Source organism: Thalassophryne amazonica, chromosome 20 (genome assembly GCF_902500255.1).
Source record: "Thalassophryne amazonica chromosome 20, fThaAma1.1, whole genome shotgun sequence".
Taxonomy (NCBI): domain Eukaryota; kingdom Metazoa; phylum Chordata; class Actinopteri; order Batrachoidiformes; family Batrachoididae; genus Thalassophryne; species Thalassophryne amazonica.
In genome coordinates this window covers 36,614,179-36,639,373 of record NC_047122.1, presented here as the reverse complement: position 1 = coordinate 36,639,373, position 25,195 = coordinate 36,614,179, and the positions used below count along the sequence as shown (strand labels likewise).

Genomic DNA, 25,195 nt, shown 5'->3' with positions numbered 1-25,195 from the left:
GAGCAGGAACAGCGCCAACTTTACACTCTGTACCCAAGTGCAGAGCCAGAGGGAAAGGTTGGGGGATTTTTAAAAAAAAATGTAATTTAATTGAGCTCATTCTTGAACAAAGTGCAACTTGGAATGAGAGCATAGGAAGTTGAACTTGTCCTGATGCTATGAAGTAATTGTCTCTTTTTACCACTCCCTGTTTTCTCATATTTTCCAAATGTCTCCAAGTAGAGTTTAGAAAGTGGGACTTTGTGCACAGAGCGGACGATATGCAAGGGTGCGTATGGAGGACACGGTGTGGAATAATCAGGAGAGCATGACTGGCAGACAGCAGTGTAAAGTGATATGTAGAGAGACGTCCATGGAGGGAAAAAGGAAGAAAAATTATTTTCTGAAAATTCATATAAAAGTATTTATTAATGTGAAAAAGATTTATCCCTTGTTAGAAAGATTTAAAACATGGAATGCGTGTCATTTCTACATGATACATGAAGCTGTGGTGATAAAGAAATAACTACTGTACTTGCATATTTTATGCAAATGTTGCAGTTTCTAACCAAATTCTGACAGGATAAAGAAGGAAAAAAGTGTAATAGTGAAAATATTAATCACACAGACAAAAACAGGAGAACTGAACAGCAGGTTTTGAAGTTCTTCATTCTCTCTCATAAACTCTGGTGCAGACAACATCCCCCGCCATCATTGTCTGAAAGATAATCACAAACAGAGATTTTCATTTTTTTAAAAAATACTCTATAAATGCTTTTGAATTTAACAGCTGCGTTACTTTATGCAAGATTAATGGTTTGCACAAGCTCAGGCCAGGTCAGGGAGAATCTGCTAGTGCCACACCGCTGCCACATCCACCACACTATACAGTGCATCCAGAAAGTATTCACAGCACTTCACCATTTCCATGTTTTGTTATTTTACAGCCTTATTCCAAAATGGAGCAAATTAATTTTTCCATCAAGATTCTGCTCACAACACCCCATAATGACAAGATGAAAAAAGTTTTTGGAATTTTTGCAAATTCATTAAAAATAAAAACGAAGAAATCACATGAACACAAGTATTCACACACTTTACTCAATACTTTGTTGATGCACCTTTGGCAGCAGTTACAGCCTCAAGTCTTCTTGATTATGATACCACAAGCTTGGTGCCCCTATCTTTGGGCAGTTTTGCCCATTGCGTCGGTGCACAGCCGTTTTCAGATCTCTCCAGAGATGTTCAGTCAGATTCAGGTCTGGGCTCTGGCTGGGACACTCATGGACATTCACAGAGTTGTCCTGAAGCTGCTTCTTTGATAACTTGGCTGTGTGCTTAGGGTCATTGTCCTGCTGAAAGATGAACCGTTGCTGCAGTCTGAGGTCAAGAGCTCTCTGGAGCAGGTTTTCATCCAGGATGTCTCTGTACATTGCTGCATTCATCTTTCCCTCAATCCTGACTAGTCTCCCAGTTCCTGCCGCTGAAAAACATCCCCACAACATGATGCTGCCACCACCATGCTTCACTGTAGGGATGGTGCCTGGTTTCCTCCAAACATAATGCCTGGCATTCACCCCAAAGAGTTCAATCTTTGTCTCATCAGACCAGAGAATTTTATTTCTCACGGTCTGAGAGTCCTTCAGGTGCCTTCTGGCAAACTCCAGGTGGGCTGCCATGTGCCTTTTACCAAGGAGTGGCTTCCGTCTGGCCACTCTACCATACAGGACTGATTGGTGGATTGCTGCAGAGATGGTTAGCTTCTGAAAGTTTCTCCCCTCTCCACAGAGGAATGCTGGAGCTCTGACAGAGTGACCATCTCGTTCTTCGTCACCTCCCTGACTAAGGCCCTTCTACCCCGATCACTCAGTTTAGACGGGCGTCCAGCTCTAGGGAGAGTCTTGGTGGATCTGAACTTCTTCCATTGGATATGGATGATGGAGGCCACTGTGCTCATTGTTCAAAAAAGGCATCCAGTCTGAGGTTACTGGTCATCATTAAATACCTGCAGAAACTAAAGTTTAACTTCAAAGAACATTTGCATAGATATGGTTGCTACCTTACGGGCTGATGCACCGGATTTATCAATTTTGAAAAGGTGGATAGCTGAATATAAAAGGGGTAGAAAGAACCTTGAAGATGATCCAAGGGCTATGTGGCCCACAAGTGCTGGTGACGGACAGTAGGCTACTGAATATCAAATAAGAAATAGCGCTTTTGGGATCTCCCATGAGGGATTTGAGAAGATTCTGAATGCATAACTTGGAATGTCAAAGGTTTCTGGACAGTGGGTGTTAAACATGCAGAACCCTGATCAAAAGTGCACCAGGTTCATCATGTCAAGGAATAACCTGAAGCATTTTGAAACAAATCCATCATGCTTCCTAACCCAGGTCCATAACTTTGAGCCAGAGACAAAGGTGGACACTATCCATGCAGTGGAAGCACATGTACCCGCTTCAATCATAGAATGCCAAGGTTTCATAAGCAAGGAAGATGATGGCCTTAGTTTCTGGAATGCAAAGGGCACTGTGTTGGTGGACCTTCTAAAGGAGCAATCATTGAACAGAGAATACTATGCCAGGTTGCTGAGGAAGCTACATGAGGTTATTGAGATCAAGAAAGCCAATGAAGGGGGGCTTGTTTCATCAGGATAATTCAGTTTGAGGATTGCAAACCATACTCCCCTGATTTGGTGCCATCCAACTTAAATCTTTTCCCTAACACAAACATTTGGCTGGGAAGAAAAGCAGGAGTACTGAAGACGTCATATCTATTGAGGACGTTTTTGATCATTAATATTAAAGCTTTTACAGCAAGGAGATTGCCGAAAAATAACCCAGGCATGGTCTGTTCCCATAAAGGTATCACAAGTAGCCTATGAATCTTCCAGCCGACACTCTGAAGAATGTCATTACCAGTATGAGTTCTCCGTCGTCGGTCAGTTCTCGTGTCCATGACGTCTTGGGTCCCTCGCCTTTCTGTAAAGTCTGTTCGCAGCTGATCTTGTTGCTTGTTTCCCACTTAGGAAAACTCTGCAAGGATCAACATTAGGGAAAAAAAATACTTTAACCATACTGACTTTAGCAAACAGTTTTGTCCTAGTTCAGCTTTGGTGTGCAGATTGCCTCACTTTAATGGCTTGTTCAAACTTTTTTCCCCAACCACTCATTCTGTGTCAATAAATGAAGAACAGATCTCCGTATTATAACAAGAATGAGTCGAGTTACATCAAAATTATTTCCACATGTTTCGCCTGCACAGACCAAACGTACCTGCTGCTATTAAAGTTATTCCAGAATGTTACTTGCTATAGGCACTGGTGCATACCGTGCACGCTCGTCCATCCACTGTGGTCTCACTGAAGGACTGACCCACGGTGAAAGAGACATTGGTGGTTCGGATGCTGGTGGACGTCTTGATGGACAGACTCTCTCCTTGCTGGGTGATTTCTACTGTTGGGCTGGAGGCGGCTGCCACTGCCATCTTCCGCAGGAAAACATTCACACCTGACCGCAAGGGACGTCACACAAACCCAACATGCACTGTGGTGAAAACTGCGGTTTTAAATTTTGAAGTGTACTTAGCAATCTTGGCAAACATTTCTTGAATCACAATGATGCTTTTAAAGTCTGAATAGCAAGGGTTTGGGCAACAACTGCAGTCTATTATAATGACTGTATGCAGAGATTTGTTATAGGCATGTAATCCATCATTGTGGATTGTCCTGACCATTTTTTAAACAATATATTACTGTTTAACTAGAGATCGGAAAAACATACCCCATCACCACCAGCATCAACACCACACTCTGCCATACTGTTTGCTTGCATGTAGTATATTTATATTGGCTGTAGTCCATTTTTTGTAATTAAACACCTGAATTAACAAATTGGTCAAGCTCTGTTTGACCAATTCAATCATTTTCAACCACTTATCCAGGTCCAAGTCTGGGTCGCAGTGCCTGGAAGACCTCCCTAGGGAGACAACCAGGGGGCATCCTCATAAGATGCCCAAACCACCTCAACTGGCTCCTTTTGATGTGGAGAAGCAGCAGCTCTACTCTGAGTCTCTCTCTCGGATTGTCGAGCTTCTTACCCTGTCCAGGAGTATATAAGCCCAGATACCTGATGGAGGACGGTAATTACTGCCGCTTGTACGGTGCATCCAGAAAGTATTCACAGCGCTTCACTTTTTCCACATTTGGTTATGTTACAGCCTTATTCCAAAATAGATGAAAATCTTTTTTTTTTTTTCCTCACAATTCTACACACTACACCCCATAATGACAATGTGAAATTTTTTTTGAGATTTTTGCAAATTTCTTAAAAACAAACAAACCAAAAAAAAACAAAAAACAAATAAGAGAGCGCTTGTACATAAGTATTCACAGCATTTGCAATGATTTAAAATTTCACGCACCGTGCTGCCCTATATTTGATTTCTTAGTTTTTTATTTTTAATAACTTTGCAAAAGTTACAGAAAACTTTTTTCATGTTGTCATTATGGGGTGTTGTGAGTAGAATTTTGAGGGGAAAAAATGACTTTACTCCATGTTGGAATAAGGCTGTAACATAACAAAATGTGGAAAAATGGAAACGCTGTGAATAATTTCCAGATGCACCGTATCTGTGATCTTATTTTTTCAGTCACTATCCAAAGCTCATGACCATAAGTGAGGATAGGAGCATAAATCAACCGGTAAATTCAGAGTCTCACCTTCCAGCTCAGACAACACCCCAATCTGTTTATCGATCTCACACTCCAACCCACTCGCAAACAAGGCCCCATGATACTTAAACTCCTCCACTTGGGGCAGTGCCTCTCTTCTGACCCAGAGGAGACAGACCATGGTCTCAGATTTGGAGGTGCTGACTCTCATCCCAGTCGCTTCACACTTGGCCTAAAACCTGCTCAGTGGGCATTGGAGGTCACTGCTTGATGAAGCCAACAGAACCACATCATCTGCAAAACGCAGAGATGCACCTCTGAGATCACCAAACTGGACACCCTCAGGTTCCTGACTGTGCCTTGAAATTCTGTCCATGAACATCACAAGCAGGATTAGTGACAAGAGGCAGCCCTGGCAGATTCTATATGCAGCAAATCCGGTACCCCATACTCCTGCAGTACCCCCCACAGGATACCCTGAGGGACCTTGTCATACGCCTTTTCCAAGTCCACAAAACACATGTAGACTGGTTGGTCATACTCCCATGACCAGCTATGTTCATGTATTTGACAAATATGCATTAAAAAAAAAAAAAAAGTCCAGTTAACTCTTTTTGAAGAAGTCAGACCAAAATAATTTTCTTTCATGCATGATCTCCCGCTGCACATATAAGGCAGTCGGACACTGCTGAGACTTTTAAATCGAAACTTAAGACCCACCTGTTTTCCCTGTTTTATCATTAGTATTTTATGTATGTTATTATATATATTTTAATTTTTTGTGCTTTTTTATGGGTTGCTTTTATCATGTTTTAATCTTTTAATTCTTTTTCTGTGTTTTCCATGTTGTGTGACGCGCCTTGAGGCAATTTTATCATGAACTGGCGCTATATAATTTAATAAATAAATTTGAATTTGCATATCTTGACATGGTGCACAAGCACTGTGTGACTTTTCATTGAAATCCACCAAAAGCTTCAGAGAAATTGCTCTTATGATGTCAATATCACACTGTATTATGCATCAATTAAAAACAAATTTTTAATTATCTTTTCTCAAAAATGTTGGACCGCTTACAAGATTCACAGACACACAGAATGGATGGACAGACAGGGCGATTCCTAAATAAACATACAAAAGCTGACTTTAAATAAACTGATTGTGTACACTGCACTCAAAAAACTAACTCATTGGATTGGATTTCCATCTCATAAATATATGTAGTCCCAACTAAATTGAATTTAATTATCTTGCATGGATATGTGTTTTTGAGTTGGGGTTACACATATTTATTAGGTGGAAATGTCTGCACATAACTGAATTGAGTTCATCCAATGAGTAATTTTTTGAGTGTGTGTGTGGGCTCTGTTCCATTCAATTACTTGGCCAAACATGCATGAAGAGGTTAAACTTGGGTATTTGGAAAGGAATTCTGAAAAGTTGCAAATGAGTATTTGAGTGTGTTTACATCCGTTTATGGCTAAAGATGGGAATGGAAAGCAGGTTTGTGCCTGTAATACACACATCATCATAATTCTGGCAAAAAGAATGCCAACGCATAGTTCTTGCCATGAATCTACAGACTTTGCATGCATGCGCGGCTGGGCCACAGACTAAATGGCTTCTTTCACTCTCCCTGCACAGACGAGAAGCGCTGTTTAATGTGTCAGACAGCCGGAAAAATGTAAACTGACTTGCTGACCTCTTAGGTTTTGACACTTATTTATGTGATCTGGCCTGGGTTCAGAGGGGTCGGGTCAAGTCCACAAACCTGACTCCATTCAGACTGTGTGGGTTATGGAGGCTCGGCGCATTGAAGGAAAGTGAGTATGAGTTTTGGGTGGCTGCAGGGGCCTATGTGGAGGCTTAGTTCCGTTTACACTGGCTCTAATTACAACCGCATGAGAAGGACCTTGGTTCAGATGAATCCAATAACATTCCTCCACAGGCTATTTGTCTTCAGATTTTTAATGCATGCCACTTACTGCTCCTCTGCTGACCTGTCCCTTGCAGATAAACGTACTGAGCGACTAACAAGACCTGTGAAAACTGAATGCACAGACCTATTAAACCACAGTGAGCCATTTCAGCAGATCCCAGTTGACCAGCATGCTGATTCAGACTTGTAATTGTTTCTAATGACAGATCTTCAGGGGCGAAGCCAGGATTTTCTGAGATCCGGGGGAGTGGGGTGCCAATTGAGGTTGACAAAAAAGATGTTGCTTTGAATTATTATTGTTCATATTTAATTATTCGACTATATCATTTTCATGCACGTGCACCACAGTTTTCTATCATTTATTTAATTTACAGTTAAAAACAACAACAAAATTGGGGTCAACTAGAAGCTCACTTATGTTTATCCACCTCTCTCCCAGCCTTATTATTTTCATCTCTCCCTGTGTCCCTGTCTCAGTACACAGATAATCCTGTTGTACTTGCCTCTCTTAAAATATAGTATCAATTTCACCTGTGTTTCTGTTTCTGCTCTTGGCCTATTATGTAAGAATCACCTCTTTCCTCCATCCTTCTTAGACACTGCATTTCAGCTACGGGGTAAGAAGGGGATTAAAAGTTTCCGTGATCTTTTTAAGGATAATACCTTTCTTAATTTTACAGATATGTCTTCCTTTATATGGCCGGCCCTCATCTCATTTATTTTGTTTCTTTCAAATTAGACATTGTATACATATTATTTTTTCTGGAGTTACCCACTCATCCCCCTAAACATCCTCAAGAAGACCTCTCTGAACTTATGCCCCATAAGAAAGCTCTTATATCATGGATATAAAATCTTGTTTTTTTTCAATGGACAATCATCCAGTCAATAAAACTATCTGTAATTGGGAACAAGAGTTGGGCCTGGAATTCAGGGAAGGTTTCTGGGATAAGGCAGTTGACAGAATTCGTACATCTTCATTTTGTGCAAGACTTTCCCTAATTCAATTTAAAGCAGTACACTGGCTGGATTTGTCAAAGTCCAAATTATCCAAAATTTATCCCAGTGTTTCTGATCTGTGTGGTAGATGTAACTCCTGTCCCTGTGATTTAACTATATTTTTTTGTTTTCCCCAAACTTCAGTCATATTGGATTTCGCATTTTGATTGTATCTCTCATGTTGTTGGCGTCACGCTGGAGTCTTGTCCATTGATTGCTGTTTTTGGAGTTCATGGAGTCCCAACTGTGTCCCTTACAAACTCACAGGAGGATGTAATTACATTTTGTTGTGAAAGTGTTGGAACACGGACCCACAACAGGGGGCGCAATGAACGGACAATGGAGAAAGTAAATAACAAGTTTTACTGTTGTGAAAATGCACAACCAATACAACAATTGACAATTTGGGTTTACACCGAATTCCACTGGTGTCGTGTGGGCAGGCTCGAAGGTAGGAGACGTCCGTCCAAGTCGAGCCGGAACCACCCAGATTTCCCCTGCCACCGAACCCTGGAAATACTGGAACCGCCAAGTCCCGAATTCCCAGGTGGCCACTGCCTCCGCTCGTCGGATCCGGTACTGCTGGCAAGAGAACACACACACAGGTGTGGATGCGGCTGCACCCAGTACACAGAGAGGGAAGAAGCTGACTCCACCTCACGTCAATACTGCAGAAAGGTGAGTACTTCTCCAAGCAATTTAGCTCACAATAATCAGCTGTCCTGCAAAGGTTTAACAAATCTTTTAGCCAGTTAATCAGAATATTAATGCAGAGAACGTTACCTTTAACGTAAGGCGATATCTCGGCACTGAGGTGGAGACGCCGTCCTCCTGATATACCTCTGTGCTGAGTGGAACAGCTGGGTCTGGTGATGGGTGACAGCTGTCACCCCGGCTACTCCCATTAGGCGGCAGCGCCCTCTGGTGCCTGGAGCCCGCACTCCAGGCAGGGCGCCCTCTGGTGGTGGTGGGCCAGCAGTACCTCCTCTTCAGCGGCCCCCACAACAACATTTACCTCATTGCTAGCACATTGCAGAATATTATTATCCTGGAAAGTTCCATGTCCCCAATCTATTTCTTTGTGGTTCAAATAGCTTATGGTTTCTTAAAACTTGAGTTCTTAAGTTTAGTCTTAGTAGGGTGGGTTGATGGGTTTCTAAAAGTGTAGCAACCACGTATTTGTTATCTTACATCCTTGAAAAATATGGGACCTGATCGAAATGATTGTCATGGGAGCATGGTTTTTTCTTTTATTATTTATTTATTTAAATTTTTATTATTTTGGAGGGTCTATGGTTGGCATATTGGTGTTGGTCGCGTTGTGGCGCATTTACCTACTTGACTGCACCTTCATTATGTTTGCACTCTGTGATGTTTCATTTTGTCCTTTGATTAAAAAAGTGAGTGACATGTTTAGCCGCATGTTCTCCTTGAACTGCTGGCTGTCTGAGTGGTGTCCAAAAAATGAGGTGGGCTTCATAGATAATTGGCAAAGCTTCTGGGGAAAACCTGGTCTTGTTAGGAGAGACGGCATCCATCCCACTTTGAATGGAGCAGCTCTCATTTCTAGAAATCTGGCCAATTTTCTTAAATCCTCCAAACCGTGACTATCCAGGGTTGGGACCAGGAAGCAGAGTTGTAGTCTTACACACCTCTCTGCAGCTTCTCTCCCCCTGCCATCCCCTCATTACCCCATCCCCGTAGAGACGGTGCCTGCTCCCAGACTACCAATAACCAGCAAAAATCTATTTAAGCATAAAAATTCAAAAAGAAAAAATAATATAGCACCTTCAACTGCACCACAGACTAAAACAGTTAAATGTGGTCTATTAAACATTAGGTCTCTCTCTTCTAAGTCCCTGTTAGTAAATGATATAATAATTGATCAACATATTGATTTATTCTGTCTTACAGAAACCTGGTTACAGCAGGATGAATATGTTAGTTTAAATGAGTCAACTCCCCCGAGTCACACTAACTGCCAGAATGCTCGTAGCACGGGCCAAGGCGGAGGATTAGCAGCAATCTTCCATTCCAGCTTATTAATTAATCAAAAACCCAGACAGAGCTTTAATTCATTTGAAAGCTTGACTCTTAGTCTTGTCCATCCAAATTGGAAGTCCCAAAAACCAGTTTTATTTGTTATTATCTATCGTCCACCTGGTCGTTACTGTGAGTTTCTCTGTGAATTTTCAGACCTTTTGTCTGACTTAGTGCTTAGCTCAGATAAGATAATTATAGTGGGCGATTTTAACATCCACACAGATGCTGAGAATGACAGCCTCAACACTGCATTTAATCTATTATTAGACTCAATTGGCTTTGCTCAAAATGTAAATGAGTCCACCCACCACTTTAATCATATCTTAGATCTTGTTCTGACTTATGGTATGGAAATTGAAGACTTAACAGTATTCCCTGAAAACTCCCTTCTGTCTGATCATTTCTTAATAACATTTACATTTACTCTGATGGACTACCCAGCAGTGGGGAATAAGTTTCATTACACTAGAAGTGTTTCAGAAAGCGCTGTAACTAGGTTTAAGGATATGATTCCTTCTTTATGTTCTCTAATGCCATATACCAACACAGTGCAGAGTAGCTACCTAAACTCTGTAAGTGAGATAGAGTATCTCGTCAATAGTTTTACATCTTCATTGAAGACAACTTTGGATGCTGTAGCTCCTCTGAAAAAGAGAGCTTTAAATCAGAAGTGCCTGACTCCGTGGTATAACTCACAAACTCGCAGCTTAAAGCAGATAACCCGTAAGTTGGAGAGGAAATGGCGTCTCACTAATTTAGAAGATCTTCACTTAGCCTGGAAAAAGAGTCTGTTGCTCTATAAAAAAAGCCCTCCGTAAAGCTAGGACATCTTACTACTCATCACTAATTGAAGAAAATAAGAACAACCCCAGGTTTCTTTTCAGCACTGTAGCCAGGCTGACAAAGAGTCAGAGCTCTATTGAGCCGAGTATTCCTTTAACTTTAACTAGTAATGACTTCATGACTTTCTTTGCTAATAAAATTTTAACTATTAGAGAAAAAATTACTCATAACCATCCCAAAGACGTATCGTTATCTTTGGCTGCTTTCAGTGATGCCGGTATTTGGTTAGACTCTTTCTCTCAGATTGTTCTGTCTGAGTTATTTTCATTAGTTACTTCATCCAAACCATCAACATGTCTATTAGACCCCATTCCTACCAGGCTGCTCAAGGAAGCCCTACCATTATTTAATGCTTCGATCTTAAATATGATCAATCTATCTTTATTAGTTGGCTATGTACCACAGGCTTTTAAGGTGGCAGTAATTAAACCATTACTTAAAAAGCCATCACTTGACCCAGCTATCTTAGCTAATTATAGGCCAATCTCCAACCTTCCTTTTCTCTCAAAAATTCTTGAAAGGGTAGTTGTAAAACAGCTAACTGATCATCTGCAGAGGAATGGTCTATTTGAAGAGTTTCAGTCAGGTTTTAGAATTCATCATAGTACAGAAACAGCATTAGTGAAGGTTACAAATGATCTTATGGCCTCAGACAGTGGACTCATCTCTGTGCTTGTTCTGTTAGACCTCAGTGCTGCTTTTGATACTGTTGACCATAAAACTTTATTACAGAGATTAGAGCATGCCATAGATATTAAAGGCACTGTGCTGCGGTGGTTTGAATCATATTTATCTAATGGATTACAATTTGTTCATGTAAATGGGGAATCTTCTTCACAGACTAAGGTTAATTATGGAGTTCCACAAGGTTCTGTGCTAGGACCAATTTTATTCACTTTATACATGCTTCCCTTAGGCAGTATTATTAGATGGCATTGCTTAAATTTTCATTGTTACGCAGATGATACCCAGCTTTATCTATCCATGAAGCCAGAGGACACACACCAATTAGCTAAACTGCAGGATTGTCTTACAGACATAAAGACATGGATGACCTCTAATTTCCTGCTTTTAAACTCAGATAAAACTGAAGTTATTGTACTTGGCCCCACAAATCGTAGAAACATGGTTTCTAACCAGATCCTTACTCTGGATGGCATTACCCTGACCTCTAGTAATACTGTGAGAAATCTTGGAGTCATTTTTGATCAGGATATGTCATTCAAAGCGCATATTAAACAAATATGTAGGACTGCTTTTTTGCATTTACGCAATATCTCTAAAATTAGAAAGGTCTTGTCTCAGAGTGATGCTGAAAAACTAATTCATGCATTTATTTCCTCTAGGCTGGACTATTGTAATTCATTATTATCAGGTTGTCCTAAAACTTCCCTGAAAAGCCTTCAGTTAATTCAAAATGCTGCAGCTAGAGTACTAACGGGGACTAGAAGGAGAGAGCATATCTCACCCATATTGGCCTCTCTTCATTGGCTTCCTGTTAATTCTAGAATAGAATTTAAAATTCTTCTTCTTACTTATAAGGTTTTGAATAATCAGGTCCCATCTTATCTTAGGGACCTCATAGTACCATATCACCCCAATAGAGTGCTTCGCTCTCAGACTGCAGGCTTACTTGTAGTTCCTAGGGTTTATAAGAGTAGAATGGAAGGCAGAGCCTTCAGCTTTCAGGCTCCTCTCCTGTGGAACCAGCTCCCAATTCAGATCAGGGAGACAGACACCCTCTCTACTTTTAAGATTAGGCTTAAAACTTTCCTTTTTGCTAAAGCTTATAGTTAGGGCTGGATCAGGTGACCCTGCTATAGACTTAGACTGCTGGGGGGTTCCCATAATGCACTGAGTGTTTCTTTCTCTTTTTGCTCTGTATGCACCACTCTGCATTTAATCATTAGTGATTGATCTCTGCTCCCCTCCACAGCATGTCTTTTTCCTGGTTCTCTCCCTCAGCCCCAACCAGTCCCAGCAGAGGACTGCCCCTCCCTGAGCCTGGTTCTGCTGGAGGTTTCTTCCTGTTAAAAGGGAGTTTTTCCTTCACACTGTCACCAAGTGCTTGCTCACAGGGGGTCATTTTGACCGTTGGGGTTTTTACGTAATTATTGTATGGCCTTGCCTTACAATATAAAGCGCCTTGGGGCAACTGTTTGTTGTGATTTGGCGCTATATAAATAAAATTGATTGATTGATTGATTAAATAAACATAAAAAAATAATAAAAATCCCAGCTCATCACTGACACGTGCCTGGACCCAGTAAGGTTTTCCAAGGTATGGTCAAGGAACCTTCTTGGGATAGCTAACCCATCATAGTGAACAATTAACCATTAGATCTTTTTTCACCCTTAGTAGCATACTGTTAGCATTGTGTGCTATTAACAGTACAAAGGTTTACACATAGGGCAACAATTTTACCAACACACAAAAATTGAATTAATCGCAATGACGCATTACCTTCCCAAAGAAGGTTTTGAGTGTTAGTAAGTGGATTTTGTGTACCACAATTAACTGAATCTAATCAATATCAGGAATTCTATCAATGAGTGTATTTCTTTTTAATTTTTTTATGTTGGTTGTATGATTTAGATGATGCAGCTCTGCCACGACATTATAAATGTTCGGCACAATGTCAGATTTAGTCCACTTCTGGATATGGACATGGACTTGGACCACATCAAAATTATAATACTGTACAAGACATCCAGACATGCACATGATGATGCACAGTTCTGGTGTGGCAATGTGCAAGTTTGGACGTTGGACCATATTGGAAGTATTGCTCAAACAGTAGATGAAATTAATGGATTTTTGTGTATTTCGAAGAGATTAAACCTTTGTCCTGAAAATGTTTTGCATGGTCACTAGGTAGCTGAGCCTAATTCCAATACTCCAATACTAGAATTGCACAGCACACTTCTGAAATTGTTGGCCAATTTTGGAAGTACACAAACTTCCAATATAGTCACCCTTCAAATAATAAATGGATCATCAACAACACCTGGAAGTTATTTTGCTGCCCTCTGATTAATAAACCCTTCATTTTCACACACTGTATGTGAGTGAAATTGTATAAAAACCACTTGTAATGTATTTCATGTTGTGCCAGCATTGTTTTTTTTTTTGTTTTTTTTTTAAAGAACCTATGGTGGGATTAGTCAAAACATTTAAGAGTTTGGATTTCAATGTAGAGTACATAATATAATAATCAAACACCATAACAGTCTTTGCCAGTGTTTAGTTTTGGGGCTGTTGACGCCCCCCCACCACCACCACCATCAGTCTGTCTGGCTACGCCCCTGAATTTTTGTACATCACATGGTTTGCACCTTATTTTCCCAAAGCTGGTGTCAGTTTGCAGTGGACAGTGAACTAATGTATGCGTCATGGATCGTAACAGCTTGACGACAGGTGACATTATGAGCTTTTTTCCTCACTCACCTATATATTTTTTAAAAGATGCAACACCAAAAAAACACAACAAATGTTTGCTCGTAAAACGTCCGAACGCACTGAAATGACTCACCGAGCTCTTTCAAAAGCTCTTCGAAATTTTTCGAAGACTTCATTTTCCATTTTCCGGAGAAATCTGTTATTTCAGTCTCCATCGCGATGCAGAAACGAGTCCCGTGCTCAGAAGCAGCTCCGTGTCCGTGTGCGCGCTTCGAGCCTCCTCCATCTGCTCCTGGTCCAGCCGCGTGGGCGGGGCTTTCCCTTCAGGCCCCGCCCCTGTCGGCATAGTGAAACATTCGGACACCAGCTGGAAAATCCCCCGCCGGCGGCTCACTCGTGTCAAAGGATGCTAATTGTCTGTGTTTAAAAATAATGTGACACGCAGTCCACAACCTCACTTACAGGTTAAATATTTGAGATTAAATTGAAGAGATGAAGCTTCCTGTAAATGCACGAAATGTGAAAGATCCATAGGAGAGTTCAAAAATGATGAGTCATCAAACGCATCAAAAAGCACTTTTATTTATTGAATTCTGTGGGCAGCTATGAAACCAGTTAATTTCAAGCAAGACAGTTGTAACTTATTAAATAGTACTTCCACCTAGTGTGTTGTGTTTGCTTGTTTGTTTATCTGTGTTTATTGTAAGTCAAAAAGTAAAGGATATGTGTAATGGAGGCAGGTGTCGCTGTGCATATGTAGTTAGTAAACCCCAGTTCCAACAGCTAAAAAGGATTCTCTGGTCTAGAGGTGAGCGATACCAAGAATTTTGGTATTGATCCGATACCAAGTAAATACAGGCCTAGTATCTCCGATACCGATACTGATACTTTTTCATATTTAAGCTTCACAGATCCAAAGGATCCAAAAGACCTAGGATATGTTGGGGAAAGTGTAGTGACACGGACCCACAACAGGGGGCGCAAATGAACGGTCAATAGATGAGCCAAAAGGTAACAATTTAATGTTGTGAATGTGCACAACGACTATACAGACAATCTCAGAATATGATAGCAGTCAATGCACAAAGGTGACGTGTGGGCAGGCTCGAGGATAGAAGACGTCTGTCCTGAGAAGAGCCGGAACCACACGATTTCCGCTGCCACCGAACCTGGTGAATACTGGAGCCGCCAAGTCCCGAATTCCCAGGTGATCACCGTCCCCGACTGTCGGATCTGGTACTGCTGGTGAGGAGCACAAACAGTGAGATGTGGGTGTGTGCACACCCAGTAACAAAAACAGTCAGAAGGTGGAAAGTCACCTCCACCTCTAATCACACACTCGTGCAGCTCCTGTTAACCACTTATCTGGTTTGGGTGTGAAGCGAAGCCGTCGCTGTTCACACCAAACGCCAATCCAGCAGATAAGGCACACCACAGGAAAACGGCTGCAAAAGAGTTCAGACTATTATTTAGTTTTAAGTCAGCAGAGAAATTACCTTCACAGGTAGATGATATCTCGGCAATGAGGTGGAGATGACGTCCGGGTTTTATGGAGTAGTATGATGAAGCGTAGATGAGTGACAGCTGTCATGAGATAATGAGTGACAGCTGTCACCCCCGGCTGTGTCCGTGGCGGCAGCGCCCTCTCGTGCCTGAAGCCCGCACTTCAGGCAGGGCGCCCTCTGGTGGTGGGCCAGCAGTACCTCCTCTTCTGGCGGCCCACACAACAGGATAGAATTTCGCCAAATATTGTACGTGACAAGAAAATACTTTATTATCACAATCAACATTTTTGTTTAAAAAAATATCACTCAACACAACTTAAAACAAAATCTCCTGAGGTAGAGGGCTGACAAACCACAATACAAGGGTGCGTTGCTCCGTGTTGTGTTACATAGCGCAGCGCTGCTCTTACAGACAGAGAGTAGACTTTGATGAATCTGCATGCGCAGCAGTCAGTGCGTGCGGGAGAGAAAAAAAGCTTGAGTATCGATCTTTTTACATGAGGATCATTCAATATCAATACCACCGTTGGTATCGATATTATCGATATTAGGATCAATCTGCCCACCTCTACTCTGGTCACAAGACCAGAGCCCTGGGTTTTGGCCTTCTGGTTTGAGAGTCCGACTTCCATGCTGAGAATTGTGAGTTTCTGCCCTGAGGGGAGCAAATGGGCGGAGTCAAAACAACACAATGCAGAGTGCAGCTGCTACAGTGGTGCCGTGACCCGGATGGGAGTGAGTTTAGGGGGGTGAGTGTAACGGGGGCCAGCAGGTGTTGTTGTGCATATGTAGTTAGTAAACCTCACTCCCAACAGCTCAAAAGAATTCTCTGGTCACAAGGTCAGAGCCCTGGGTTTTGGCCTTCTGGTTAGAGAGACCGACTTCCTTGCCAAGGATCTTGAGTTCGCGTCCCGAGGGGAGTGAATGGGAAGAGTCAAAACAACACAGCACAGAGTGCAGCTGCTACAGTGGTGCCGTGACCTGGATTGGAGTCAAAACAACACAACGCATAGTGCAGGCACTACATATGGACAAAATTTTGTCCTTTCATTGGTGAAGAATTGATTAAATAATAATAAACCAGCTGTTGCCACTTAACCGACATGCAGCATAGCAGACAACACAACACAAAGTGATGACACTCAAACTTCTATCATTTTAACTTGAATCACAGCATAGCTTATGACCAGCCGTGCGCATAACTGGTATTCATGGTCCTCGTCCATGCTAAATATAAAAACACAGAAGGTAGCACTTATCAGGATGAAAACACTGATTTCAGAGTGTAGTTAAAACACTTGCCTCTTTATTCTCTGCTGCACATCATTTATTTTTAGCACACATGAGCATCATGAGCACCGGTTATGTGCACACCTGCTTATAACATCTCAAAGCTCTGTAGACCTTTCTCTGTCAGTAGGCTGTTAAATTTTAACAGTTTTAAGTCAGTTGAGATGTGGAGTGTGGAACGTTTTTTAAACTTTATTTTATGTAACAAGATGGAACATTTTTTTTTAACATTTCCATCAGTTTCAGACAAACTAATTCAATGAGCTTAATAAAAAAACATCTGCCTTGACACTTTGTGTAGCAAAAAAGAAAGCGATTACACGTTTCTTGCTGCACTGCAGGAAATAAGGTTACAAACCTTCAATAATGCTGCAAATCCCTGTGCAAAATTGAACTTGGAGAAGGTCTGTGCTTTTTGAGTGCCTTTCTAGTTTGCAAAGAGACAAAGGCTTCTTTGTGTTTGGCTGCTGTTTTGTACTAGACACAGTGTCTGATGCGTGTTTAAAATGTGAAAGCAGTGACTAAAGAGAAGAAAGAACAAAAAAAGAGTCCAAAATAATATTATCTCTGTTACTCTCACACAGCACCAGAAATATTTCATTGAGTCTGGATCAGGATGGATGCTTTTGGAAACATGAGGCAGCGCATTCACCCAACAAAAGGGCGTCACAATGTTATCTGTGCAGGTGGTCAGAGCATTCCTGTCTTCTTCCAGTAACCTGCAGAGTTACAGCAGCTCACCCTGATGTTCTACACACTGAAAGGACATTTAAGGACAGCTTTTGAATACAAATCAGATGCACCATCCAGGCCGGGAGTCACCGTTGGCTGACCTCAGATTGAGAGACCGCAGGGGACAACGGCAGCTCAGGGGTGAGAAGAAGAAGGAGATAATGGGTGTGATGAAAGGACAACACTGAACATTGCTGTCCCCGAGTTATGTCAATGAAAGTTTTTCTACAAATCTGTGATTCCCCTGAAAACCATCTTGCATTTTGAAAACCGAATAACTGCATCCATGAAATTCTGGATCTGTCTCATCCATTTTTTCATCCATTTATTCTTTCATTTATACAAGAGGGTCAGATCATGGGATTTAAAGATGTAGTCCCTTTTGATTTTGTTTAGCCATTCTTCTGAACCACTATAATTTAGCTTCTTAGAGAGCCACAATAGATTAGATAGAACTTTATTGATCCCTTGGGAAGGCTCCCTCAGGGAAATTGAGGCTCCAGCAGCATTATATAGCAGCTAAAATGGGCTTTAATAATGCAATATACCACAAACATAAAGGTACTGTTTATAATTACACTTCAACACAAAGCAAATGTTGGCAATTTTCTGAAAATATTCCCGTTTGCCCTTTATTTGGAGTTAATTCAATAACTGTTACTAGTAGCTGGTCTGCTCTGTGTCAGCCTGATCCAGTCAGATCTCAGAAGCTAAGCAGGGCAGGATCTGGTTAGTACTTGGATGGGAGACCTCTTTGGAACACCAGCGGCTGTGTGTGTTTCTCCAGGTAACACTGGAGTTATGTCCGTCGCTATTCACATTATTGGCAGAATTATTGGGGGAGCTTAAGCCCCCCCCCCAAGCTCCCCCTTAGCACTGCCGCTGGAAATAACACGTGTGAAAATAAGGAAAAACTCAGAATATTATGGCTGAAATTCTGAAGGAGCTTGCATGAAGTAGAACTGATAAAGAAAGAATCTTTAAGGTACAGATATTTGCAGTCTTATTGAGTGATTCGAGACTTGGAATCTAAACCAGTGACCTAAGGCAGTGACTGATACTACATCATTGTTACTTGGTCTCTTCAGAGGATCCTTGGGTAACACTGGACTGTCTTTGTGTCAAATGAAGAGTTACTTCAGGAGATGAAGATGAAGAGTGCACTTCGGAAAGATCAGTCAGGCCGTGAACCAGAGGTGGGCGGATCAATCCTAATATTGATAATATCGATACAATGCTGGTATTGAGATTGAACAATCCTCATGTAAAAAGATCGATACTCAAGCTTTTTTCTCTCCCTCACGCACTGACTGCTGCGCATGCAGATTAATCAAAGTCTACTTTCTGTCTGTAAGAGCAGCGCTGCGCTGTGTCACACAACAATGAGCAGTGCACCCTCCCCCCTCTGATCTTTTGTTGTTGCGCCGTCACGTGGCTCAGCGGTGCCAGCCAACAGCCATCCAGGTAGGCTCAGCCTGGCCTGCCCACTCAGTTGTGTCGAGTGATATTTATTAAACAAAAATGTTGATTGTGATAATAAAGTATTTTGCTCTCACGTACAATGTTTGGCGAAATTCTATCCTAGGTCTTTTGGATCCTTTGGATCTATGAAGCTTAAATATGAAAAAGTATCGGTATCGTATCGATATCGGCGATACTGGGCCTGTATTTAATTGGTATCGGATCAATACCAAAATTCCCAGTATCGCCCACCTCTACCGTGAACTGCGGCTAATGACGCATGAGCAGTGAAGGCGGGGGGGGGGGGGGGGGGTTAGGGGGGAACCGCTCCGTCGGCAACACCGGACTACTTTTGAGGTTTCCCAGATGTAAAGGAGAAGCCATCCAACATGGAACCAAGCCACACGCATGCATCAGTGAGAGGGTAAGTAATCATAATTTAGTTGAAATTTTTGCCATTCATGTGGCTTAAAACATTGTGAAACTAGAAGCACTCAGTGAGTGCAAACTGCAAACCTCCGCCAAGGCCATGGGGTCACTGACACCATAACATCTACACGCGGTGGAATCATTGAACCTAAAAAAGTCTAACAACGATGTTTGCTTAGTAGTAAAAAAAGGTTCATCTGCTGTGACTGGATTGCATGTATCCTTAGCGCTTGGCATCACAGTTTATTGCAACTTGCACCTTTCCCAGAAGCTACTGTCATCTGAGCACTGATATTGATATTGCATGTGCTTATAGACAAAAACAAATGAGACAAAATTCAATTTATTATTCAACTAAACTGCAAATATATTAATTTTTTTTAACATTTATGAAACACTTCTCTAAACAAGGCCATAGGGTCACTGACCCTAAAGAGATTCCCTCCTTGGCACAGTGATCTATTTCTTTTTGTCTCTTTCTCTAAAATTGTATATAATAATCATTAGATTATTAAAATATAAACAAAAATACATTTAAGAAATATTACAATTTGAAAACAAATGCACCCGAACATGATGACAGCTGCAACTGCTTAATGCTAACTTTTAACATTGAAAATGCCATAGACATGCTAACGCATTAGCATCGGGATCCGGATCCGGATCCGGATCACCACTAAAATTTAATCACTTGTTCCTCTTGTCGTTTCCAACCACTCCACAAAATTTCATCAAAATCCGTTCAAAATGTTTTGCGTTATCCTGCTGACAAACAGACAAACAAACAAACGCGACCGAAAACATAACCTCCTTGGCGGAGGTAAGTAATACATTGGCAAGTCATGCGTTGTTTTGCAGTGCAGTTATTTATTTTTGTGGGACTACTTTAGGTGTAATAATCGCTTCTTGGTGATGAAGCCAGAGCGCGGATGCACACAGAATATTAAAAATCTTAATAGTGGTTTGGCCCAACTGAGAGAGACCACTGCAGCCTGAGCAGTGGCGAGCGGCAGAGCATGATTAAGCAAGCGACTGGAGCGCCCCCTGGCGTTATTTTCTATACTTAGCGAATAAAGAGCAATTTTTGGGTGGGTGTCTTTTCAGTGGAAGAGAAGAGTTTTAAATTGATATTCCAGCATCATCACGGACACGTTTTCTCTCTCCTTTTTCCTTTCTCGAATAAGTCCAGAACTGAGTCCCCATCGTTGTCTCTGTTCCCACTCCACATCTACAGGTGGCGCTAAAGCAGGAAAACTGAGTTTGGAAGAAGAAGAAGAAGAAGAAGCAGAAGCCCTCACGGCTTATCTGTTCAACATGGCGCGACACCTTCGTTTCATCGCGAGGACAGTAATGGTTCAGAACGGCGATGTCGACGCTGCTTACAGGATTTTAAACAGGTTAAATTCTTGTGTTGTAGTGCTGGTGTTTAATTTGTGTTGTAAGTTAGGATTTGTGGCTCTGAGTATGGCTAGCTAACGTTAGCCTTCCGCTCAATGTCACTATGTGACGCTCCTCTAACGTTGACGTCGGCATTTTGCTCTTTTGCAGTTTTTATAACTATGCATGCTTGAGAATAAAAAAAAAACAAAAAAAACATTGCGTTAAAAATAGCCGGCACTGGTACTTGTCCGTGTTCTTAAAAAGAATTAACCGAGTGGAGCTGCCGTTAGGTGGCGCTGTTTTGTCAACATACCGTTGATATTAAAATTCGAAAGGAGACATTCTAAAATTATTAATATGCTTATGGGCAGCCCATGAGAGAAATTTTTGATACGATGCCATAGTAAGAGAAAAAAGAGCCATGATGCTGAGGGTATATGATTCGGCATTCTAAGTTAGATATGATTTTCTCACAATTTTCTTCTTATGACCGAATGGTCGGCGGTTCGGATCTGGTTCCCAACCAGTCAAAATCTGCATATTGCTATTGTGTCCTTGGGCAAGACACTTAACCCACCTTTTCTGTGTATGAATGAGGTGGTGGTCGGGGGACCGTAGGCGCCGAATGGCAGCCACGCTTTCATCAGTTAACCCCAGGGCAGCTGTGGCTACACTAGTAGTTTACCACCATCAATGTGTGTGAATGTGCAATGAATGAATAATGCAACTTGTAAAGCGCTTTTGGTGTTTTGAAAAGTGCTCTATAAATCCAAGTCCTTATTAAATCGTGCAAAAAAACATGACATGTATCCTCATCGTAAAAGTGCAACTGAAATGAACAAATCCCCCATTAAAATAACTACATAAATAAAAATATGCTGCCACAGCGGTGCCTTAAATAAACACATATGTCCATCACAGTTACTTCATTTTTACCCAAGGCCAAAATATGGCCTTCAGGTATTGCGAAGAGTTTGTGTCTGTCCGTCTGTGCTCAGCCTAAGTCCAGTCCTGTTACTGCCAGGGTTTTCAAATTCACACAGAGCATTCTTGGGACACAAGTTCAAAGATAGCTAACCTTGACTTATTTTAAGGGGTCAAAAGGTCACATTCTGTTTCCTGTTTTTATGCTCATATGGCCAAGGTTATTTTTAGCATTGCATTATATTTAAATTTCTGATGGCTCAAAGGATATTCTTAAGGATTACAAAATAATAAGTCAAAGATTTACTATATCCACTGTGACCTGCAATCTACTAATTTGAAAAAAAATATGTATAAGCTTGAAATCTTAACACAGCAAATTATTTATGTAAAATATATAAATACTATTTTATTTATTCATTTTTGATTTTCTCATCACCTGTTTGTCAAAATGGATCATGCGATACAAAGGCACAAACTGATTGGTTGTCAGTGTTTATTGCTACATATATTTGGATTACATCTGGAAATTTGAGGTTATTGATGCTCTAAAGAATGGTTCTCAAACCTGGTCCTCAAGTACTGCTTACCTGCTGATTAGCTCATTCAGTGTGTGTTAGTTAGTACTTGATTGGCTGGATGATTGATTGCTCTAAATTATTGTTGAATATCCAACCCAAAACTAACTTTATCTTGGTCTCTGGTGTGTGTATGAACAGACAAATACATCCACACCTACAATTAATAGTTTCCAGTTCATGTAACCTGCATATATTTGGATGTGAGAGGAATCTGAAGCATGTGGAGGGATCCCGCACAAACGCAGGGAGAACATGCAAACTCTACACAGAAAGGCCATAGGTGGGAACTGATCCCACAACCTACTTGATGTGAGGCAGCAGTGCTAACCATAAGCCACCGTGCTGCCCAGTGTCCTATTGTGAATCCCCTTTTTAATGGCTAATACAACCCCTGGCAAAAATTATGGAATCACCGGCCTCGGAGGATGTTCATTCAGTTGTTTAATTTTGTAGAAAAAAAGCAGATCACAGATGACACAAAACTAAAGTCATTTCAAATGGCAACTTTCTGGCTTTAAGAAACACTATAAGAAATCAGGAAAAAAAAAATTGTGGCAGTCAGTAACGGTTACTTTTTTAGACTAAGCAGAGGGAAAAAAATATGGAATCACTCAATTCTGAGGAAAAAATTATGGAATCATGAAAAACAAAAACAAAAAACGCTCCAACACATCACTAGTATTTTGTTGCACCACCTCTGACTTTTATAACAGCTTGCAGTCTCTGAGGCATGGACTTAATGAGTGACAAACAGTACTCTTCACCAATCTGGCTCCAACTTTCTCTGATTGCTGTTGCCAGATCAGCTTTGCAGGTTGGAGCCTTGTCATGGACCATTTTCTTCAACTTCCACCAAAGATTTTCAATTGGATTAAGATCTGGACTATTTGCAGGCCATGACATTGACCCTGTGTGTCTTTTTGCAAGGAATGTTTTCACAGTTTTTGCTCTATGGCAAGATGCATTATCATCGTGAGAAATTATTTCATCATCCCCAAACATCCTTTCAATTGATGGGATAAGGAAAGTGTCCAAAATATCAACGTGTGCATTTTCGATTTTTGAGACATATTGCTTTAAGTTTTCTGTCTTGACGCTTTGATGTCTTCCTTGGTCTACCAGTATGTTTGCCTTTAACAACCTACCCATGTTGTTTGTATTTGGTCCAGAGTTTAGACACAACTGACTGTGAACAGCCAACATCTTTTGCAACATTGCGTGATGCTTTACCCTCTTTTAAGAGTTTGATAATCCTGTCCTTTGTTTCAATTGACATCTCGTGTTGGAGCCATGATTCATGTCAGTCCAGTTGGTGCAACAGCTCTCCAAGGTGTGATCACTCCTTTTTAGATGCAGACTAACGAGCAGATCTGATTTGATGCAGGTGTTAGTTTTGGGGATGAAAATTTACAGGGTGATTCCATAATTTATTCCTCAGAATTGAGTGAGTCCATATTTTTTTCCCTCTGCTTGGTCTAAAAAAGTAACCGTTACTGACTGCCACAATCTTTTTCCTGATTTCTTATAGTGTTTCTTAAAGCCAGAAAGTTGCCATTTGAAATGACTTTAGTTTTGTGTCATGTCTGTGATCTGCTTTTTTCTACAAAATTAAACAACTGAATGAACATCCTCCGAGGCCGCTGATTCCATAATTTTTGCCAGGGGTTGTAAATAAAATTATAGTGGTGGCAAAAAAAAATTATTTTTATTGCTTAAATCTTACAGCTGTACACCTTTAAATGTGTATCTGAGGAAGTCTTTAGAATCTGGGGAAATTGGAGGACTTTGCACCTGTTCTTTGTATAGCACAAAGTTTCTTTGTTCAGACATGTCTCATTTTCAACTGTTGTGCAAATGTTTTATTGACAGTTCACCTGAAAAAGAATGCATGCTGTGAAGGTACATGATTAACAGATGTATTTGCTTTGTGCTGCAACACTGTCACTTTATTTTGAGTTCATAGTGTACTTTATAATGTCCCTGCACAACATGGGAACATGATGTCTTGTATTTCCTGATAATGTAATCTGTCGCTGGAAACGTAATAGCTAATCTGTAAATTGAATCAGGAGAATGTCTGCTGTTTTTTTTTTTTGTTTTTTTTAAATGCCAATTTATGTAATATCAGTGTGTCTTTATAGAATTTTAGAAAAGTAGGACTGCTGTTTCATTGTCACTTTCTGGCTGCTGGCGCGCAGCCAAACTTGCAGTTATTCATGTTGTTTTAATTCATTGTTTTTAATACATTTTCCAGGATTCTGTCTCAGGATGGAATTATTGAGACGGTGAAACGTAAGCGCTACTATGAAAAGCCTTGCCGAGAGCGAATACGGAAGAACTTTGAGAGGTGCCAGCGAATCTACAACAGTGAAATGGGCAGGAAAATTGCCTTCATCTCCAGGACAAAAAGAGAGGACCCCTGGCTTGGTCAGTAGTGAAATGGAGCCGTACGTTGTCAGACAAGGAGCTCAGACTGGGCCAGCAGTGTGGATGGAGGCCACGTGTCACTGCTGTGACAAAATAAACTTGAACTTCATAAGTAACTTTTTGTGTCTTCTCGTTTGGGAAAACTTCTTCTTTTGGATGCCCCACCCTTTCATGATTCTAATAAACGTGTCAGTGAACATGTAATTATATTTCATGTCGTAATCATTTTTGTCATCCCACACACACTCATGAATAGAAAGTCTTGTTAAACTTCTGATATTGTTTCAGTAGGTTGACAGAATTGCACATGAAGTATTTAACCTTTGGTACTCAAACAGGTGTTCCTATTGGATCAGAAAGGTGGAGAGATTCAGCCGGTCTTGCAGCAAGAGCTTGCCGTAAACTAATTTAGTTTCATTTTTGTAGTTCACTGTTAATGTGCACTGATAGTGTCCACATCAGCCACGTAGATATAGATGTTGAACGTGACACTAACCGTTCAGGACGGTTAAATATTTGCTCGGGGTTCACTTGTTTGAGAGGTTACCAGGTCAAGTTGATTCATTCTGTGGTGTCGGCCAATGAGTGACA

The 25,195-nt window shown here is 41.0% G+C and overlaps 2 protein-coding genes across 2 annotated transcripts; one reads left to right on the top strand and one right to left on the bottom strand.

The window, feature by feature from the left end:
• Nucleotides 1-378: 378 nt before the first annotated feature.
• Nucleotides 379-14,150, bottom strand: crabp2b (cellular retinoic acid binding protein 2, b). Its single transcript, XM_034161143.1, has 4 exons — nt 14,009-14,150; nt 3,310-3,488; nt 2,898-3,014; nt 379-697 (listed from the first exon to the last, which is right to left on the bottom strand). Exons 1-4 carry the CDS (start codon nt 14,088-14,090, stop codon nt 647-649), a joined length of 429 nt encoding a protein of 142 aa, XP_034017034.1. The 5' UTR covers nt 14,091-14,150; the 3' UTR covers nt 379-646.
• A 6,416-nt stretch (nt 14,151-20,566) lies between these two features.
• mrps21 (mitochondrial ribosomal protein S21) lies at nt 20,567-24,808 on the top strand. The gene is made up of 2 exons (XM_034161144.1): nt 20,567-20,689; nt 24,432-24,808. Exons 1-2 carry the CDS (start codon nt 20,607-20,609, stop codon nt 24,610-24,612), a joined length of 264 nt encoding a protein of 87 aa, XP_034017035.1. The 5' UTR covers nt 20,567-20,606; the 3' UTR covers nt 24,613-24,808.
• Nucleotides 24,809-25,195: the final 387 nt, after the last annotated feature.

Excerpts from the sequence above, each read along its gene's own strand:
- crabp2b (XM_034161143.1), bottom strand. The coding sequence starts at position 14,090 with ATGGAGACTGAAATAACAGATTTCTCCGGAAAATGGAAAATGAAGTCT. Across the intron at positions 3,489-14,008 it reads AGAGCTTTTGAAAGAGCTCG|GTGTGAATGTTTTCCTGCGG; the intron begins GTGAGTCATTTC and ends CCTTGCGGTCAG. Across the intron at positions 3,015-3,309 it reads TGGATGGACGAGCGTGCACG|AGTTTTCCTAAGTGGGAAAC; the intron begins GTATGCACCAGT and ends TGATCCTTGCAG.
- mrps21 (XM_034161144.1), top strand. The coding sequence starts at position 20,607 with ATGGCGCGACACCTTCGTTTCATCGCGAGGACAGTAATGGTTCAGAAC. Across the intron at positions 20,690-24,431 it reads GCTTACAGGATTTTAAACAG|GATTCTGTCTCAGGATGGAA; the intron begins GTTAAATTCTTG and ends TACATTTTCCAG.